Source organism: Pan troglodytes, chromosome 18 (genome assembly GCF_028858775.2).
Source record: "Pan troglodytes isolate AG18354 chromosome 18, NHGRI_mPanTro3-v2.0_pri, whole genome shotgun sequence".
In the NCBI taxonomy this organism is placed as follows: domain Eukaryota; kingdom Metazoa; phylum Chordata; class Mammalia; order Primates; family Hominidae; genus Pan; species Pan troglodytes.
Genome location: NC_072416.2, coordinates 2,704,103 through 2,718,359, shown reverse-complemented (window position 1 = coordinate 2,718,359; position 14,257 = coordinate 2,704,103). Strand labels below are relative to the sequence as shown.

Sequence of the window (14,257 nt, the reverse complement as noted above, 5' to 3'; positions counted from 1 at the left end):
ATTCTACAGTGATTTTTCAAACTAAACGAGTTTTTACAGTTTTTCTGTGCTCCTTCCCGGGTAGGGTAAGTGGGGCCCGGGAGAACAAGCACCGCCCCGCCCGTGCCGCCCTTCGCGGAAACGCCGGGGCCGCACATAGCCAACGGTGCCTTGAGCTGCTGCTGCTGTCTGTGGGGTGTTTTTAACGGTCCCTAAAGACGGAAGCGGGGCGGGACGAGGGGGTAGACGGATGGCTTTTACAGCCAGTCAGCGGTGGGAGGAGGGCCAGGCGCGGCAGATCGGCTTCCGGTTCCGGTGGGCTCTGAACCCTGAAAGGTGGGCGCGGGCAGGTGGGGTGTGGGGGGGCGCCGGGGCAGAAGGGGAGGGGCAGGTGGGTGCGGGACACAGGCCGGAGTGAGAACCAGGGGCCGGGGTAGGGGGTAGGAGGTGAGAGCCCGGGGGCCGGGGTAGGGGGTGAGAGCCAGGGTAGGGGGTAGGAGGTGAGAGCCGGGGGCAGGGGTAGCGGGTGAGAGCCGGGGGCCGGGGTAGTGGGTGAGAGCCGGGGGCCGGGGTAGGGGGTGAGAGCCGGGGTAGGGGGTAGGAGGTGAGAGCCGGGGGCCGGGATAGTGGGTGAGAGCCGGGGGCCGGGGTAGGGGGTGAGAGCCGGGGTAGGGGGTAGGAGGTGAGAGCCGGGGGCCGGGGTAGCGGGTGAGAGCCGGGGTAGGGGGTAGGAGGTGAGAGCCGGGGGCAGGGGTAGCGGGTGAGAGCCGGGGTAGGAGGTGAGAGCCGGGGGCCGGGGTAGTGGGTGAGAGCCGGGGGCCGGGGTAGTGGGTGAGAGCCGGGGTGGGGGTAGGAGGTGAGAGCCAGGGGCAGGGGTAGCGGGTGAGAGCCGGGGGCCGGGGTAGTGGGTGAGAGCCAGGGTAGGGGGTAGGAGGTGAGAGCCGGGGGCCGGGGTAGTGGGTGAGAGCCGGGGGCCGGGGTAGGGGGTGAGAGCCGGGGGCCGGGCCAGGCTGCGACTGACTGCGAGCCCCCACCTCCCGCCAGGCTCGCGATGCCTCTACACAAGTATCCCGTGTGGCTCTGGAAGCGGCTGCAGCTGCGGGAGGGCATCTGTTCCCGCCTGCCCGGCCACTACCTGCGCTCCCTGGAGGAGGAGCGGACGCCCGCTCCCGTGCACTATAGGCCTCATGGGGCCAAGTTCAAGATCAACCCCAAGAACGGGCAGCGGGAGCGTGTGGAGGACGTGCCCATTCCCATCTACTTTCCCCCCGAATCCCAGCGGGGGTTGTGGGGCGGCGAGGGCTGGATCCTGGGCCAAATATACGCCAACAACGACAAGGTGGGTCGGCAGGCGGGCTTCGGGGCTCCTCTCAGGGCTTGGCTGTGCCGGCTCTGTGCCAGACGCCCGGGGTACCTGGAGAGACCTGGGTGGGCCCTGGGGATTACAGCCTGGAGGAGACACAGCTCCGGCAAAGGAGCACGCTGAGTGAAGAACCGCAGTTCTGGCAAACAGGACTGATAAAGTAGGGGTGAGGTGGGGTGACTCAGGCCGGGGGAGCAACCAGAGGCCGTGGGGAGTCGGGGTAAAGTTAGGATGGGGAGGAGGCCTGTGTGATGAGCAGAGCAGGTGGGGGAGGCGAGCAGAACTTCGAGGCTGCTTGTGGTGGACTTCCTGGCGGGACTGCTGAAGCCTCTGGGGAGACTTGTGTCACCTCCAGGTTGGAATGTGACAACCTGTAAACTGTGGGGTCGCACATGTTTCTGAAACACATGCAGCAACCATGTGACCAGGGCGGGAACGCCCAGCTTGTTGGGGAGCAGCTGACTTCTGGGTACACAGCCAGGACCCGGGTCGGGCTGGGGCGGCACCGGGCTGGGGGCCGGCCCAGTTAGCTCTAGGTCCCCAGTCTGACAGCAGTGGTTCTGTGATGGAGCCTCCGGGGGGGAGGTGAGGGCAGTTGCCCTGGGCCCCCCTTGGTCTGTAAGAGAAAGCAGCAGTACTCATGGAGGCTCTGTTGCACCCTCAGCTCTCCAAGAGGCTGAAGAAAGTGTGGAAGCCACAGCTGTTTGAGCGAGAGCTCTACAGTGAGATCCTGGACAAGAAGTTCACAGTGACTGTGACCATGCGGACCCTGGATCTCATCGATGAGGCTTACGGGCTCGACTTTTACATCCTCAAGGCAAGCGGGGTGGGGCGAGTCCGTGCACAGCGGGGTCTGCGATGGGCCAGTCAGACTCACGGGAGCCCCAGGTCAGCATCACACCGGGGCGCGCTGACATCTGCACAGGAGGGTCACTGGGAAAGCGTGAGTGGGGCCATGCCCCTTTCTGGCTGGCACCAGTGGGGTTTCCTGCCTTCAGGAGAGGCTGTCGCTCTGTGGGTGGCTGACTTGCCCGTGGGGCCTGACCGAGCACAGCCGCCCCTTTCCCTGCACTTGGACTTGCTTCTGTCCTGATCCCACCCCCCAGGCTGGGGTGCTGAGGCGGCCCCACCCGGGCCTTCTCTGTCCTGTCCTGGGACCACCAGCGGCTAGAGAGGAGCCAGGTGGGTTGGCTGGAAGGGTAGGCGGGGCCCTGCCACCAGCACCTGGCCCCATGTGAGCCTTCTGCCAGACCCCGAAGGAGGACCTGTGCTCCAAGTTTGGGATGGACCTGAAGCGAGGGATGCTGCTGCGGCTTGCCCGGCAGGACCCCCAGCTGCACCCCGAGGACCCCGAGCGGCGGGCAGCCATCTACGACAAGTACAAGGTGAGGGTTTCCGTCCCGCTCCCTACACCTGGGGACTCCTGGCCCGGCCCTGGGCCTCACTGCCCTTTCCATCTCTGCCTGCCTAGGAATTTGCCATCCCAGAGGAGGAGGCAGAGTGGGTGGGCCTCACGCTGGAGGAGGCCATTGAGAAGCAGAGACTTTTGGAGGAGAAGGTGAGTGTGTGAGCACCAGCCGATGCTGCCTGCCCAGAGCCTGGTGTTCAGGGTCTGGGAGTGTGCTGCCTTGGAGAGAGCCTGCACAAGGGGCTGGTGCACTGGGTGGGCTTGGGGAAGAGCTGCTGCTCTGCATTGCCCACCCAGAGGAGCATGGCCCGCTCCCTCCCCTCCAAGTCCCCACCCTGTCCTGTCCCAGGACCCTCAGTAGGAGTGGGTTCCTGCACCGAGGGTTTGCTCGGCCACCAGCATCCCAGGGTCTGGAGCCTGAGGTAGCTGTCAGGACAGGGAGCCCCTGATGGCATGGCAGCTGGCTGCCCCTATTCCCTCTGTTTATCCATGACCACAGGGATGGGACAGGGGTATGTGTGTGCCTCCGGCATCCCCAAGGGAGGGGGTTCCTCATCTCACCGACAGGACTCTGCCCTCCAGGGCCTCTCATGCCCCGGTTCCTCTGGGCGGCAGCTGCTGATCCCATCCCCGCCGGAACTCCAGCTGCCCTGGGCTTCCCTGGCCTCACCGTGAGCCCCTCTCTCCTTCAGGACCCTGTACCCCTGTTCAAGATCTATGTGGCGGAGCTGATCCAGCAGCTGCAGCAGCAGGCACTGTCAGAGCCGGCGGTGGTGCAGAAGAGAGCCAGTGGCCAGTGACCACACAGCTCCTCCATGCCTGACCAACAGGCCCAGCCTTCCCTGCCAGGCCCTTTGCACTGAGGACACAGATCCCGGGGAGCTGTGAGGGCCACCGGTGGGCAGTGGGTGGATCCTGGTTTTGTGTGCTGCCCATGCACCTTCCAGCCCGGGGCCAGCTTGGCAGGGATCCCCAGGAGGCCTGGGCCGCCCAGAGGCTCCTCTCAGGCTGGGCCCCCACGTTTGCGGCAGTGTTCCTTGTGCCTGTGGGGCCGGGAGCGAGTAAAGTCTGGGCCAGGCTGTGTGTGTGTGTCTTTGCTTTGAGGACTGGTGTTCTCTTTGGGGATCCTGATCCTGTCACCCCTGCCCTTGCTGCCCCTGAGACCTCGGATGAGCCGTGGGCATTGACTCTGGCTGTGCCCGTCCCCCGGTGAGCTGCAGAGAGCCAGGTTCAATTCTGTGTTTTGTGTTTTTTTTTTTCTTTTCTTTTTTTGAGACAGTCTTGCTCAGTCGCCCAGGCTGGAGTGCAGTGGCACGATCTGGACTCACTACAACCTCCACCTCCAGGGTTCAAGTGATTCTCCTGTCTCAGCCTCCTGAGTAGCTGGGATTACAGGCACCCCGCTATCATGTATGGCTAATTGTATTTTAGTAGAGAAGGGGTTTCACCATGTTGGCCAGGCTGGGCTTGAACTCCTGACCTCAGGTGACCCACCTGCCTCAACCTGCCAAAGTGTTGGGATTACAGGCGTGAGCCACCTCCCCTGGCCGTATTCTGTGTCTTTCTTTCCTCTGGTAGAGGGTCTGGTGTAGCTGGGGGCATCCAGGGGTGCAGCCGGATGATGCCCATTCCCTCTCCATTGCACATTCCTGCCCTTCTCGAACATTCTTCAGAGCAGGGCAAGGGAGGCTGTGGTCTGGCTCTGCAGGTACTGGAAGGAACCAGGGGGGGCAGGCCCTCAGAGGGCCCTGCTGGTGCAGCTGCCTGAGTCAGGAGCCTCTCCCTGGTCAGCACTGTTGTGGCGAGTGGTACAGGAGGTGGGGGCGACACGAACTTGGGGACCTGCGACCTTGGTGTCCCCTCCTGCTACCTCCACCTGACCTGCAGGGTGGAGGTTTGGCCAGCGGGAAGCCGGGCTGTGCACCCTAAGGCATTTCCCGCCCTGAGGTTTGGGGGTACCTGACCCTCTCCCCCAACCCTTACCTGGAAATCCTGATCCTCCGGACCCATTCGGTTTTCCCAGGGAGCACAGGGAGGGCTCCTCCAGCTGCATGTGCAGAATGACAAGGGGGGGTTTATGTCCCCTGAGCCTAAGCCAGCCCCAGCTGGTGGCAGGATGGGGTGAACTGGAGGCAGCTGCCTGACGTGGGCCTGCTGGCTGATTGAGGGGCCCCTGGCTCCCAAGGGGGCTGTGGCAGAGTCCAGAGGGAGTCTGCAGTTGGCCCTGCTGGACTGCAGGGGAGCATGTGGCTCCCGGGGCCACAAGGGGTCACTGGGGTCAGGACCTGCCTGGTTCAGAGCCCTGGGAGGGCCCCCGAGGTCTCTGTCCACACCGGGCACCTCTGCCGACATGTCCTGCTGCTCCCCACACCAGTGCCTTCATGTGATGCCCCTGCTCTGTGAACGAGCTTGAAAAAAATTTTAGGCCAGGCACGGTGGCTCACACCTGTAATCCCAGCACTTTGGGAGGCCGAGGTGGGTGGATCACGAGGTCAGGAGATAGAGACCATCCTGGCTAACACGGTGAAACCCCATCTCTACTAAAAATACAAAAAATTAGCTAGGCATGTTGACACATGCCTGTGGTCCCAGCTACACGGGAGGCTGAGGGAGGAGAATCGCTTGAACCTGGAAGGCAGAGCTTGCAGTGAGCTGAGATCGCACCACTGTACTCCAGCTTGGGTGACAGAGCGAGACTCCGTCTCAAAAAGAAAAAAAAAAAAAAAGGCCGGGCGCAGTGGCTCACGCCTGTAATCCCAGCATTTTGGGAGGCTGAGGTGGGCGGATCACGAGGTCAGGAAATCGAGACCATCCTGCCTAACATGGTGAAACCCCGTCTCTACTAAAAATACAAAAAAATTAGCTGGGCATGGTGGCAGGTGCCTGTAGTCCCAGCTACTCGGGAGGCTGAGGCAGGAGAATGGCATGAACCCGGGAGGTGGAGGTTACAGTGAGTGGAGATCGCACCACTGCACTCCAGCCTGGGCGACAGAGCGAGACTCCGTCTCAAAAAAATAAATAAATAAAAATCATACCGGGCACTGTGGCTTACACCTATAATCCCAGCACTTTGGGAGGCTGAGGCAGGCAGATCACCTGAGGTTAGCAGTTCAAGACTAGTCTGGACAACATAGTGAAACCCCCATCTCTACTAAATACAAAAATCTAGCCGGGTGTGGTGGCGCACACCTGTAATCCCAGCTACTTGGGAGGCTGAAGCAGGCGAATTGCTTGAACCCGGGAGGTGGAGGTTGCGGTGAGCCACGATTGCACCATTGCACTCCACCTGGGCAACAAGAGCAAAACTCTGTCTCAAAAAAAAAACACTTTATGAAAAACAGACAGTGCTCAGCCAGCTCTGTGGGGCCATGAGGCTCAGCCCAGCTGCCCACAGCATGAGTGCTGTTCCGTGCCCCAGCTCTAGCCAGAGTTGGGATGTTGTGGCCACGCCCTGCCCTGCACAGTTCCCGTGTTCAGCTGTGAACTTAAGCCAAGCCCCCTCCAGCCCCTCGGCCTGCCCCTGACTCCCTGATGGTGTGTGTGTCCAGCACCTCCCAGCTCAGGCCTCGGTGGCTGCCCCTCACTCACCACCTGCTCTTTCCCACCCCAACCAAGCCCCACGGTAAGCAGAGCTCCTGCCAAGGCCTGTAGGGCTTCCTGGGTCAGACTCTGGGGGCCCCAAGAAGTTAGGGGCCAGGCTTGGCAATGGGCTGGTAGGCGCTGGCCTCGGTCCCCCTGTCGGCCATGGTGGCACATGCTTATGAGTGTGTCCTGACTTGTGTTGACTCAGGATTGTGGGTTTGGGACCAGGCTACCAGCTGGCCAGTGGGAGGAGCTGCATTTGGCCTCAGCAGGTTACCTCCTCTGCCAGTCACCTCACTGGAACCCATGGCTGTTTAGTCCTCCCGCAGGGGAGGCCAGGCCAGACTGAGGTGGGGTCTGGGTGTGGCCAGGGCCCTGACAACTTTCTGGTCAGAGGCCACAAAAGTCCTTGACTGAGAAAAAGGTAAGAGGCCTTCCTTGAATGCCGGACCCATCCCTCAAGACCAAACCGTGACTCAGGTCTGGGACAGACCCAGCAGCTGGATCCAGCATGCTATTCTGCCTTCTGGGATGTGGGGAGGGGTCCCAGGGACTGTACCGGCTCCAACATGTGCGTGGGAACTGAGAACTGAGCTGGGAGCCCGGGCAGCCAACCTGGGAATGGCTGCTGGCCACCCCTCCCCGCCCTCCCCGCGCCCACCCCGCCCTCCCCGCGCCCACCCCGCCCTCCCCGCGCCCACCCCACCCCTTCCCTGCCCTCCCTATGCCCACCCCACCCCTTCCAGAGCCAGGCCGGGCTGGGGCCACCAGACCCTCCTTCTGCCATCCTCACCAATCACACCTGTCAGGCTCCTTCCTGAAGTGTTGGACTCCGTCTCTGAGAACGGCCAGTTCTCCCTCACCGAGGCGTGCAGACCCTCAGGCACCTGGAGCAGGAGAGGGATCTGTGCAGAGCAAGATCAACCCCACAGGAGGCAGAGCTGCCCTGGGCCGGCCTGCACCAGCCCCAGCCTCTCGGAGCCCTCAGGGGCCAGGAGTTCCCCATGTGTGTCCCAGGCTTGGCAGAGGCCATGTGTTTCCATGACAACAGTCAGCCGCGGTGTTGGGCAGAGAATGGGCTGTGGACCTGAGGGTGGACTCCGGGGTGGACCCTCACCGTGGCTATGGGCAGGGATCCCTTGGGGGTAGAAAACTGGAGGCCTGGAAGGGGCGTCAGTGACCCCATCACTCCACATAGAGACGGGGAAGCCAAGGCCAGGAAGGGTAGGGTGGAGTGGATGTGAGGCTGGCCTGAGGCACCCAGTCACAAGTCCATGTCTGACCCCTGACCCCAAGGGTCTCGCCTGCTTCCTGAGTCCTGCTCTGGTGCACAGAGCAGCAGGATAGTGGAGGGAAGGGCATGGAGAGCGGGCGGGCCCTCTGGGTTGCTTGGCACCTCTGCTCCTGTCCTGTGCCCCCGTCAGGGTGCTGGGAGCCCAAGGGAGCTGCCGGGAGACCACTGTGTGTCCCGCGGGCCTGCTTAGGGCTCCGCCTCCACCTTCAGTCCTTGGCCGCCCTCTCCCTCTCACCAGTGCCCGTCTGTAACTCCAGCCCTCTGCTGGCCCCAGGCACGGGCTGGGTTGTGTGGGGCTCCCAGGCTCCCTTGAGTCCCTGTCCCTCTGACACCCACCAGCCACCCAAGCTGGAACCCTGGCCACATGGCCACACCCAGCAGCCTGGGCTCCCGTGCGGTCCTGGCTCCCTCTGCTGCAGCGCCCCGCAGCCCTCCCTAGGCCGGCTGCAGCCCTGGACCCTCCTCCCCAACCACTGCCTGCTGTCCCAGGATGGCGTCCCTACCCACACCCTGTCCCCAGACAAGCTGGTAGCTCTGAGCATGGCATGGGAAGGGCTTCAAGGCCGGGTTCCATCCTGGGACAGGCGGCTCACAACCAGGCCAGTGCGAAGAAGCTTGGAGCCGGACCCAGAGTCCTGGGGGAGCAGCCGCGGCCCGAGACCCCCAGCACTAAGTCCTGGGAGAGCAGCCGCGGCCCGAGACCCCCAGCGCCCAGAGTCCTGAGGGAGCAGCCGCGGCCCGAGACCCCCGACGCCCAGGCCCATGCCAAGCCCGGTTCCCTGGGACTGGCCCCGAAGTTGCTCTCTTGAAGGTGGATCCCCATGGACCATGCTCCAGGCTCCCCTGGCTCCCGGGTCCCTCTGATGGCCTTGGTAGTGGCCTCTCTGGGCTGCAGCAGCCCAAGGCCCTCGCTTGCTCCTTGCAGTCCTGCAGCTGTTCCTCACCAGATTCTGCTCATCGGGTGCTGGGCCTGGGCCAGAAAGTGGGACTCAGCTTCCCGGGCTTAGGGGAAGCCTTCGAAGGGGTCTTGGCCAGGCAGTGCTGCTGTCAGAGCACGTGGACAAGCCAACACTGTTTCTGGCTGTCACGGGGCTGGGGGCAGGGGGTGGTTCCGGGGATGCTCAGTGCCCTGCAATGCCCAGGATGTCCACGGGTGATGATTGAGAAGCCTCGTCTCCAGACATACGGGAAAGCTTTGCCAGGGGCCAATGCTGGTGCGCCCTGGAGGGGAGAGGCATTTTTGGGACGCAAGAGGGCACTGCAGCCCAGGGGAGAGCGGGTGCAGCCGCAGGTGTGTGACTGATGGCCAGACGGTTTCCTCAGTGTGGCCAAAGACCCAGAGTCCTGCCCAGTGGGAACCCAAGGTCCAGGGAGCAAGGCCTCGGGAGGGGCCTCAGGGGGCTTGTGAGACGGGACTGTGTGAGCACGTGCACGTATTCCACGGGCCGCAGCTAACGAGAGGGTGGCGGAGTGGACTGTGAGCGGAGAGAAACCTGGCAGCCTTTGCCGTCTGAGGTGGGCGAGAGCTTGGCTCTGCCCAGTGGGGCTGGGAAGTTCTCCCTGCTCCCCCTTCCACTGCTCCCACCCTTTATTTTCCCACCAGACTGGGCCTGGCCTTCAGCCCCTGAGGCAAGCCTGACCTGAAGTCCTCCTCTCAGCAGGGGCTGCAAGGCCAGTGCTTCTGCCTCCGCTGGGGGTCAGGCAGGGCACAGAGTGGCCCCGGACAGGCCAGGAGAGGGGCAAGGACCCCACACACTGGACACGAATGAAACACACACAAACGCTTAACAGCTGTTGTGGGGACAGCTACCATGCAGCCATGCCCGCCTCGTTCCTCCAAGGGGACCCTGGCATGGGCCCACGGGCAGTGCCGCCTGCTCCCTCAGCAGTCAGGAGTGGCTCGGGGGTGGCGGTGTCTAAAGGGGCTGGTTGCCATGGCTACCATAGGGTTCTGAGGCCCGTCATCTGGTCCCTGCCTCAGCCAATCGGCGGCAGGAGCCCGAGCTGCAGCCCAGAGTCACGCTTCTGCCTCCCAGCCACACAGTGGCCAAGAGCAGGGACCTGCTTCCCAGAGTGGCTGAAAGTGCTCGGACGGACGGCCAAGCCCATCATGGCGGACAGCGGGACGGTGGGGCGTGAGCAGGCACACGGAGCCAGGCAGGTGAGGTAAGCCGGGTAGGCGGCCGGGCGGACAGGTGGACGCGCCTCCTCTGCCCATTGTTCTCGCGGCTGCGGCCCTGCCCTCGGCCCACCCCACCCTCGAGTGCAAGCCCACACGCAGCGCCCGCACCCTCACCCTCAGACCCTCTCCGGGTGTCCCGAGGAAGGGTCAGGGGAAGAGACAAAGGGAGCAGGGTGAGGCAGGATGAATCCTGACGGACCTCGGACCCCAAAACCGCCCCGGTGGGTCTTCCACGTCAGGTTTCACATGGAGGCGGCATCAAAGACCCCCGACTGATCCAGGCCGGCGTCCCGGCCACCGCTCCAAGGCTAGGCGACAAGCCATGTCAAGTCGGTGCCGTTTAAGCAGCATTTTTTCGAGGAAAAAAAAAAAAAGAAACAGAAGCGATATAAAGAAAAAAAGTGTCCACCTATGACAGGGGAAGCGGCCAGCCCGATGGATCAGAAGCGCCAAATCCCATTACTCGGGACTTCAGGGACAGGCCCTGCAAGGGCAGCTGCGATTAAGAGCTTGTCAATGGACTCTCCTCTAGAGATCAAAGCGGGGCGTGCTTGTGTGTGTGTGCGTGTGCACGTGTGTGCGCGTGCATGCGTGTACGTGCAGGAGCGGACACTGTGGGGTGACGGCACAGAGGTCGTGTACCGCAGCACCATGGGGCCCATACGTCGCCGACGCGGCCATCTCCACACTGCTTGTGTCCTTGCTGCCGTGTGCGATGTGTGTGGACGCGGCTGGGGGCCTGGGCCGGGTACCTGGTCCCAACACCTGCACCCTTTCAAAGGCCTCCACCTCCTGCTGGAGGCCGTGCCTTCCCCCAGTTCCACCCAGAGGAGCCCGCAGGGGCCGAGCTGGGTGTGAGGACAGCCGTGGCTGCGTCTCCTCCCCCCGACCACGCCCTGCTGCCCACAGAGGCCTTGCGCTCTCAGTTGGCCTGGCAGGCACGCCCTGGGGGTTCAAAGCTCCCGTTGACACGATTGTTAGGTTATTAGGTAAACTCTGAGACGCAAATCTTTTAATCCACTGTGGCTAATCCGGTTCACTTTTGTTTGCCACGACAGACGCTGCGGCGACAAAGGGGCCTGGGGCCCAGCACACACAGTCACACGCTCAGAACTTGGCCGCGGCCTCAGGGTTCCTAGGCAGCGGAGAGAGACATCTTGGGACAGCCAAGCAGAGGGAGGCGGCGGAGGGCACAGGTGGGCGGGGGCACAGGTGGGCCGGGGCAAAGGCAGCTGCCCGCTGGGGGCCGCGCTTCCTCACCTCCCATTTAATGTCCCCTTGCCAGCTCGAGGGGGAACCGCTGGGCACTGGGGTGTGCAGGTATCGGGGCCGCTGGGGATAGTGGGTAGAAGGACAGATGAGCACCAACGGGGTGGGCGGCAGCGCCCGGAGAGGCATGTGGGATGGAGGCTGTCAGGGCAGGGAAGGGCGTTCAGGTGAGGGAACAGCAGGGACAAGGACTGTGGTTGGTGTGGCAGGGGCAGGAGTCCCCCCAACAAGGACAGGAAGCGGCCTGAGGCTGCCCAGGGAGGTGGGACGTCACCTGCTACTTCCCGAAGTCAGCGCGAGGCCCCTCGGGGCATGGCCCCTGCACTTGGATGCCACCTTTTTTTGGGAAAACAGCACTGAGGTTGGGGGAGGCCAGCAGGCCCTGCCCTGTGCTCACAATGTGCCTGGGACACCAGACCTGGTCCATGGCCAGCTGTGGGCTCCATCCCGCCACCCGGCCTGTCAGAGAGGGTCACACACGGACCTCTGGGGCTGTGAGGCCAGGTCAGGACGATCACTTTGCCCAGGGGGACACTGGCACAAGGAGGTGCCTGCTTTGCCTAGGGCTACAGGCTGGCCCAAGACAAGGATGGGCACTCAGGTCTCCTGGGAGGCAGGTGCCAGGCCAGGCCCAACAGTCCCCTGATGTCAGCAGCTCCCGAGTTGGGAAGTGGTGGCCGCCCTCCCCTCCTACTTCCCCAGCCCCTGCGGCCGGACCCTCCAGGCAGGCCTACTTGACCACATCCTGGTATCCACCTGGCCCCAGTCCCAGCCCCTGGACACCCTGGGGTCAGAACTCTTCAGAAAGGCACTGCAGGAGGACTCCCCTCAGGACACTGGGAGGTGTGGACAGTACCCTGGGATGGAGGGACTGCCTCTGGGCCGCCTGGCTGGCCAGGCCCCCGCCCTGTTGCCAGTGCTTTCCTGTTGGCCTTGGCGTCCTGACCCTTGACCCCTGGAGGCCAGCGGGGATGTGGGGACTGTCAGGTCTGCTGGACGGGGCTGGGCGCAGGCGACGTGGGTGACGGCAGGTCTGGGGCCTGCCCCAGGGGACAAGTATGGACCCGGAGCCAGCGGGGACCAAGCACTGTGGCCACAGCAGCCGTTTCATTTCTTTTTCTTTTTTTTTTTTTTTTTGAGATGGAGTCTCACTCTGTTGCCCAGGCTGGAGTGCCTTGGCACAGTCTTGGCTCACTGCAACCTCTGTCTCCTGGGTTCAAGTGATTCTCCTGCCCCAACCTCCCCAGTAGCCGAGATTACAGGGGCCTGCCACCACACCTGGCTAATTTTTTGCATTTTTAGTAGAGATGGGGTTTCACCACGTTGGCCAGGCTGGTCTCGAGCTCCTGACCTGAGGTGATACGCCCACCTTGGCCTCCCAAAGTGCTAAAATTACAGGCGTGAACCACTGTGCCTGGCCTAATTTTTGTATTTTTAGTAGAGACGGGGTTTCACCATGTTGGCCAGGCTGGTCTCGAACTCTTGACCTCAGGTGATCCACCCGCCTCAGCCTCCCAAAGTGCTGAGATTACAGGTGTGAGCCACCGAGCCTGGCCACACACAGCACCCGTTTCTTTGGGCCCCTGCCCCGCAGCGGCTGAGTGGTTCACCCTCCACCTCTCTGTGGGTGGGTCCTCCTGACCACAGGTGCCCAGCCAATGGTGGGTCCCGGGGGCAGAGGCCGTCAGGTCATCCATGGCCATGGTGACAGTCACACTGACCTGATATTGGAGCCAGGGCATATGAGGTAGGGCCCTGCTCCCCTTCCCCCAGGCCTCTGCCTTTCGTGGGGACCAGGATCACTCCTGGGGCATCTGCCCTGCGGAGGCAGCTTTGGCTACAGAGCTATGTGGACCACTCCAAACAGGAAGCGTGTTGCAACATGGTTGGATGACACACCTGCCCGACAGGTGTGAGGGGGAGAGGAGGAAGGACCTATCTAGGGGCACATCAGTGCTAAGGGGGCTGCCAGATGTGGAGGCCGGGGAGGCCCCAGCCCAAAGTGACACCAACAGCTGGGATGGCCCAGGAAGCCCCTGGCAGGGTGTGTCTCTCAGGAAGGTGGCAGAACCTCCATGCCAGGCCCCAGGCCACCGTGGGGCGATGTGGCTGCCATCAGCCGTGACCATCACCCTGCTGGACACACACTGCCCAGTGGTCAGTTCCACCCCTCAGGGCCTCAGCCGTGATGCCCGTCTCCTTCAGCGGGTTAACTTACACAGACCATTCCACAGGACCATAACTGTTACATCCCTGTAGACATTCCTGAACATGCAAAGAAGAAAATGGAACTTCATGCTTCTGCTTCCACTAATAACACGTGGACCGTTTTGAGTCTTCTTGCCCTTTTTTTTTTTTTTTGAGATAGAGTCTCGCTCTGTCGCCCAGGCTGGAGTGCTGTGGCGCGATCTCAGCTCACTGCAACGTCCGCCTCCCGGGTTCAAGCGATTCTCCTGCCTCAGTGTCCCAAGTAGCTGGGATTACGGGCATGCGCCACCACGCCTGGCTAATTTTGTATTTTTAGTAGAGACGGGGTTTCTCCATGTTGGTCAGGCTGGTCTCGAACTCCCAGCCTCAGGCGATCTGCCTGCCTTGACCTCCCAAAGTGCTGGGATTACAGGCGTGAGCCACCGCACCTGGCCCAGTGTCAGGTCTTTCTCTCACCCAGACTGGAGTGGAGTGGCACCATCTCAGCTCACTGCAGCCTTGACCTCTCGGGCTCAAGCCATCCTCCTGTCTCCGTGTACCTGGGACCACAGGTGCACGCCACCATGCCTGGCTAATTAAAAACAATGCTTCTATAGGGAAAGGGTCTTGCATTGTTGCCCAGGCTAATCTTAAACCGCTGACTTCAAGTGATCCTCCCACCTCAGCCTCCCAAAGTGCTGGGATTACAGGTGTGAGCCACTGCGCCCGGCCCACATTTTCTATTTTCAGGAAAAGTGGTGCCCTGTGTGCGTGGCCTGGCGGCATCTCTCCGGGGTGTTGTAGCTCCTTGTTCTCTGTCGGGCTTGGGATGGGGGCACAGGCAGCATCTGGCCTCTCCTGTGGGCTCAGAACTGATGGAAAAAGAAGGCTCAGGGATGAGAGCTGGGGCTCGCCTTATAGCCTGGAAGGCGGCGGAGGGTGGTGGGGGCTCTGCCTGCGATGGAAAGTGCAGTCCTCCCTCGCCTGAACGGG

General features: G+C 62.6%; 1 protein-coding gene across 3 annotated transcripts; it reads left to right on the top strand.

Annotated features, from left to right (window-relative positions):
* The first annotated feature begins 208 nt into the window (after positions 1-208).
* Positions 209-3,831, top strand: MRPL28 (mitochondrial ribosomal protein L28). Of its 3 annotated transcripts, none has more exons than XM_016929003.3 (6): positions 209-315; positions 1,024-1,318; positions 2,007-2,159; positions 2,593-2,727; positions 2,814-2,900; positions 3,443-3,831. In XM_016929003.3, the coding sequence occupies exons 1-6, from the start codon at positions 230-232 to the stop codon at positions 3,548-3,550; spliced, it is 864 nt and encodes a 287-aa protein (XP_016784492.1). In that variant the 5' UTR covers positions 209-229; the 3' UTR covers positions 3,551-3,831. The 3 variants fall into 3 exon arrangements, with proteins under 3 accessions (XP_016784492.1, XP_016784493.1, XP_016784494.1); XM_016929004.4 differs by having other exon boundaries at positions 306-426; XM_016929005.3 differs by having other exon boundaries at positions 312-370.
* Positions 3,832-14,257: the final 10,426 nt, after the last annotated feature.